Raw genomic sequence first — 6,000 nt, 5'->3', positions numbered from 1 at the left:
CTGGAGGAGAGACTCACCTGTCTCGAGGCACCTGGAGGAGAGGCTCACCTGTCTAGTCTCACCTGGAGGGGAGTGTAACGAGGATGAGACACTCAACTGGAGGAGAGACTCACCTAGATATAGACTCACCTGGAGGAGAGACTCACCTGTCTAGACTCACCCGGAGGAGAGAGAGAATCACCCGGAGGAGTGACTCACACGGAGGAGAGACTCACCTGTTTCGACTCACCCGGAGAAGAGACTCACCTGTCTAGATTCACCCAGAGGAGCGACTCACCTGGAGGGGAGACTCACCGGTCTAGAGTCACATGGAGGAGTGACTCACACGGAGGAGAGACTCCACTGGAGAGAGACACACCTGTCTAGATTCACCCGGAGGGGAGACTCACCTGTCTTGACCCACCCGGAGGAGAGATTCACCTGTCTAGAGTCAGATGGAGGAGAGACTTACCTGGAGGAGAGACTCACCTGTCTAGAGCACCTGGACGAGAGACTCACCTGGAGGAGAGACTCACCTGTCTAGAGGCACCTGGAGGAGAGACTCACCTGGAGGAGAGACTCACCTGTCTAGTCTCACCTGGAGGGGAGTGCAACGAGGATGAGACACTCACCTGGAGGAGAGACTCACCTAGATATAGACTCACCTGGAGGAGAGGCTCACCTGGAGGAGAGACTCACCTGGAGAAGAGACTCACCTGGATAGACTCACCTGGAGGAGAGACGCACCTGTCGGGACCCGGAAGTCCTGCTCTCACTGCGGTTGATGGGTGGGAACATTCTGAAAGCTTTGTGTTTGCTTGTATTATTTGCAGGAAGTTCTGCCTGAGCTTCTCCCAGACTCGCCACAATCTCCCTTTGCTCCAGTTACCCCTCAATTTGTTTCCCTGCCTTTCTGCCATGGCAGCCGCCCGCGATCCCGCTCACTTCCAGGCGGTAGATCTTAGCAACGCGGCCGAGGATAAAGTTCCGAATGCCGGCGCCCCGGAGCTGGAGAAGCCGGAGGAGCGGCTGAAGCCAGTGGTGCTGAGTGAGGAGAGGAAGGCAGCGAGTGACATCCAGGAAGCTGGAAGAGAAAGCCAGGGTCAAGCAGGTAGTCAGAGCCCAGCTCCATCTCCTGCCCTCCTCGACTACAAGATGAGGAAGTTCTTCGTGCTCCGGGTAAACTGCTGCTTAATTCCACCTCTTTTCAGTAACTTGCTCTGATCTCCTCTTTCAATGTCTGGGGAATATGTGGAAACTCATTCTCCAGGAAGGCCAGAGTTATTCAGATAGTTGACAAGGAAGGTAATATAGTTCTGGCCACTTTCTTGAACATTGTGGGGTTGTGGAACTGGGCTGGGCTGGGCTGGGCTGGGCTGGACTGCTCTCTCCTCACCCTCTGACCTTTGGTGCCAACTTGCATTTATATCTTTGCCGTAGTAAGGTACCAAGATGCTTCATTGGAGGACTCAAGCCACTTAAGGAGATATCAGGGCAGATGACTAAAAGAGGTAGATTTAAGGAGCTTCTTAAAGGAGGAACGAGCTGTAGAGAGGCAGAAATGTTTAGGGCAGGAATTCCAGAGTTTAGGACCCAGGCAGCTGAAGCACGGCCACCAATGATGGAGCGATTAAAATCGGGGATGCTGAAGAGGCCAGAATTGGAGGAGCGCAGATATCTTGGAGGGTTGTAGGGTTGGAGGATGTTATAGAGATAGGGAGGGGTGAGGCCATGGAGGGATTTGTTTAATGTTGCAGACACACTGCATTGATTTCAATAGAAAAGAGAGTTGGTTGTGGTCTGTAAGGGGCTGTCAATTCTCTGTTATTTGTTTTCCACCACTGACCAAATTCTGAATTCACTCCTGTACAATCAAACGTTCAAAACCTCTGATGCACTGGTACTTCTTTATCTCTTGTTCTCACTTTTATTTTCTCGTTCTCTCTCATTTTCTTTCTCTTGTTTTTGTTCTCGCTCTCTCATTCTTGTACTCTCTCTTTTGTTTTCTCCCTCATTTTTGTTCTTGTTCTCCCTCTCATTCTCTCCCATTCTCTCTCTCTCTCTCCCTCCCTCACCCAGCTATTATTGACTGCCCTTATTTCAATAAGAATAAGGATGAAAGTTTAAGCTAATGAAGTTGTATGGGATTTACACAAGATGTTGGCTAAGTGAGCAATTATACTTACAAATAATAATCCTTGCCCTTATATTTAAATATATAGTATGTACAAACAAACATGACTGGCAGGAAGAGACCAACCTGCGTAGCAATAATTTGGATATGAGTCAGGGAAGGGAAGGACGTCCTAGATTCCAAGCAATTATAAGCTTGGAGGTGTGGGAACAATAATTATTCTGAGTTCCAAAGGATGCTGAAAGGGAACAGTGATAAAATGTTGGAATGATCAAATAAGTGGCCAAGTTCTACATCGGTAAGTGTGAGATGATGCATTTTGGTTAAAGATATAATTATATTTTGAATTAGGGTCTCTCACAGCAGAAAACGAGGCTATCTGTCCCATTGTGTCTGTGCCAGCTCTGAAAGATCTATCCAATTAGTCTCACTCCCCCTGCCATAGCCCAAGCTGGGAAAGGGTGTTCCACAGGGATCGGTGCGACCACTGCCATTTATGATTTGGATTTGGAAATCGGAGGTACAATTTCAACATTTGGTGATGCCACCAAATTGTGGGGAGGTGTATTTAATACAGAGGAACGTTTAATACAGCAGGAAGATATGAATAAATTTGCAGAATGAGTGTGTAATTGGCAAATGAAAAGCAAGGAATAAGGGCGGCACAGTGGCGCAGTGGTTAGCACCGCAGCCTCACAGCTCCAGGGACCCGGGTTCGATTCTGGGTACTGCCTGTGTGGAGTTTGCAAGTTCTCCCTGTGTCTGCGTGGGTTTTCTCCGGGTGCTCCGGTTTCCTCCCACAAACCAAAAGACTTGCAGGTTAATAGGTAAATTGGCCATTATAAATTGTCACTAGTATAGGTAGGTGGAAGGGAAATATAGGGATAGGTGGGGATGTTTGTTGGGAATATGGGATTAGTGTAGGATTAGTATAAAAAATGGGTGGTTGATGTTCGGCACAGACTCGGTGGGCCGAAGGGCCTGTTTCAGTGCTGTATCTCTAATCTAATCTAAAGTCATGCTAAGCATTTCTAAAACACTTTAGCTGGAGTATTGATTACAATTCTGGGACCGCTCTCCAGGAAGGATACCAAGACAGTGGAGAGGGTACAAAGGAAATTTACTCGAATGATGCCAGTGGTGAGGGACTTGTGTGAAGAGACTGGAGAATTTGGGATTGTCCCCCTTACAGCAGAGAAGATTAAGGGGAATGTTAATGGCAGTTCAAAATTAGGCAGGATTTTGATAGAGTAAAGAAGGAGAAACTGTCTCCAGTGGCAGGAGGGTCAGTAATCAAGAGACAAATTTAAGGTAATTGGTAAAAGAACAGAAGCGAAAATTTACAGAGTGAGTTGTTGTGATCTGCAATGCACTGCTTAAAAGGGCAGTGAAAGGAGATTCAATAATAACTTTCATAAGGGAATTGGGTAAATGCTTGAAAAGGAAAACATTGCACAGCTGTGGGGAAAGAGCAGCAGAGTGTGACGAACAAAGCTTATTTCGAGAGGAATACAATTGAAAAGCAGAGAAGTTATGTTAAACTTATATCGAGCTCTGGTTAGACCACACTGGGTGTACTGTGAACAGTTCTGGTCTCCATATCCCACAGTTAGAGTGTCCAGGAGCATCTCAGGTAAAATGTGACATCAGGGGTTTTAACTCTCACACACTGGACTCGCAAGGTTTTTTCAAACAGCGAGAGCGGAGCCAGAGCATAAAGAGACCGGGAGAGAGAGAGTTCACTCAGACAGCGGGAAACAGCGAGAGCGGAGCCGGAGTATAAAGAGATCGGGTGAGAGAGAGAGAGAGAGAGTTCACTCAGAGAGTGGGACACAGCGAGAGTGGAGCCGGAGCATAAAGAGACCGGGAGAGAGAGAGTTCACTCAGACAGTGGGAAACAGCGAGAGCGAAGCCGGAGCATAAAGAGACCGGGAGAGAGAGAGAGAGTTCACTCAGACAGCGGGAAACAGCGAGAGCGGAGCCAGAGTATAAAGAGACCGGGAGAGAGAGAGAGAGAGTTCACTCAGACAGCGGGAAACAGCGAGAGCGGAGCCAGAGTATAAAGAGATCGGGAGAGAGAGAGAGAGAGAGAGTTCACTCAGAGAGTGGGACACAGCGAGAGTGGAGCCGGAGCATAAAGAGACCGGGAGAGAGAGAGTTCACTCAGACAGTGGGAAACAGCGAGAGCGAAGCCGGAGCATAAAGAGACCGGGAGAGAGAGAGAGAGTTCACTCAGACAGCGGGAAACAGCGAGAGCGGAGCCAGAGTATAAAGAGACCGGGAGAGAGAGAGAGAGTTCACTCAGACAGCGGGAAACAGCGAGAGCGGAGCCGGAGTATAAAGAGACCGGGAGAGAGAGAGAGAGTTCACTCAGACAGCGGGAAACAGCGAGAGCGGAGCCCGAGTATAAAGAGACCGGGAGAGAGAGAGAGAGTTCACTCAGACAGCGGGAAACAGCGAGTGCGGAGCAGGAGTATAAAGAGACCGGGAAAGAGAGAAAGAGAGTTCACTCAGACAGCGGGAAACAGGGAGAGCGGAGCTGGAGGAGAAAGAGACCGGGAGAGAGAGAGAGAGAGTTCACCCAGACAGTGGGAAACAGCGAGAGCGGAGCCGGAGTATAAAGAGAATGGGAGAGAGAGAGAGAGAGTTCACTCAGACAGCGGGAAACAGGGAGAGCGGAGCTGGAGGAGAAAGAGACCGGGAGAGAGAGAAAGGGAGTGCACTCAGACAGGGGGAAACAGCGAGAGCGGAGCTGGAGTATAAAGAGACCAGGAAAGAGAGAGAGAGTTCACTCAGACAGCGAGAAACAGGGAGAGCGGAGCTGGAGGAAAAACAGACCGGGAGAGAGAGATAGAGAGTTCACTCAGACGGCGGGAAACAGCGAGTGCGGAGCCGGAGTATAAAGAGACCGGGAGAGAGAGAATGAGAGTTCACTCAGACAGCAGGAAACAGCGAGTGCGGAGCCGGAGTATAAAGAGACCGGGAGAGAGAGATAGAGAGTTCACTCAGACGGCGGGAAACAGCGAGAGCGGAGCCGGAGTATAAAGAGACCGGGAGAGAGAGAAAGAGAGTTCACTCAGACAGCAGGAAACAGCGTGAGCGGAGCCGGAGTATAAAGAGACCGGGAAAGAGAGAGAGAGTTCACCCAGACAGCGGAAAACAGCGAGAGCAGAGCCGGAGTATAAAGAGACCGGGAGAGAGAGAGAGAGTTCACTCAGACAGCGGGAAACAGCGAGAGCGGAGCCAGAGTATAAGGAGACCGGGTGAGAGAGAGAGAGTTCACTCAGACAGCGGGAAACAGCGAGAGCGGAGCCGGAGTATAAAGAGACCGGGAGAGAGAAAGAGAGTTCACTCAGACAGCGGGAAACAGCGAGAGCGGAGCCAGAGTATAAGGAGACCGGGTGAGAGAGAGAGAGTTCACTCAGACAGCGGAAAACAGCGAGAGCAGAGCCGGAGTATAAAGAGACCGGGAGAGAGAGAGAGAGAGTTCACTCAGACAGCGGGAAACAGCGAGAGCGGAGCCAGAGTATAAGGAGACCGGGAGAGAGAGAGAGAGTTCACTCAGACAGTGAGAAACAGGGAGAGCGGAGCCGGAGTATAAAGAGACCGGAAAGGAGAGAGAGAGAGAGTTCACTCAGACAGTGAGAAACAGCGAGAATGAAGCCGGAGTATAAAGAGACCGGGAGAGAGAGAGAGAGAGAGTTCACTCAGACAGAGGGAAACAGCAAGAGCGGAGCAGGAGTATAAAGAGACCGGGATGGAGAGAGAGAGTTCACTCAGACAGCAGGAAACAGCGAGAGTGGAGCCGGAGTATAAAGAGACCGGGAGAGAGAGAAAGAGAGTTCACCCAGAGAGCGGGAAACAGCGAGAGCGGAGCCGGAGTATAA

General features: G+C 50.0%; 1 protein-coding gene across 1 annotated transcript in view; it reads left to right on the top strand.

Moving 5' to 3' along the window:
- The first annotated feature begins 770 nt into the window (after nt 1-770).
- The window catches only part of LOC137374989 (tumor protein p63-regulated gene 1-like protein), a 221,733-nt gene continuing 216,503 nt past the window's right edge, over nt 771-6,000 (top strand). Inside the window, exon 1 of the mRNA XM_068041607.1 lies at nt 771-1,158. Coding sequence (XP_067897708.1) covers nt 898-1,158 — 261 coding nt within the window. The 5' untranslated portion in view covers nt 771-897. The remainder of the gene's footprint in view (nt 1,159-6,000) is intronic.

Source organism: Heterodontus francisci, chromosome 11 (assembly GCF_036365525.1).
Source record: "Heterodontus francisci isolate sHetFra1 chromosome 11, sHetFra1.hap1, whole genome shotgun sequence".
Taxonomy (NCBI): Eukaryota; Metazoa; Chordata; class Chondrichthyes; order Heterodontiformes; family Heterodontidae; genus Heterodontus; species Heterodontus francisci.
The sequence above is the reverse complement of the archived record's forward strand: the minus strand, read 5'-3'. Positions and strand labels throughout refer to the sequence as shown.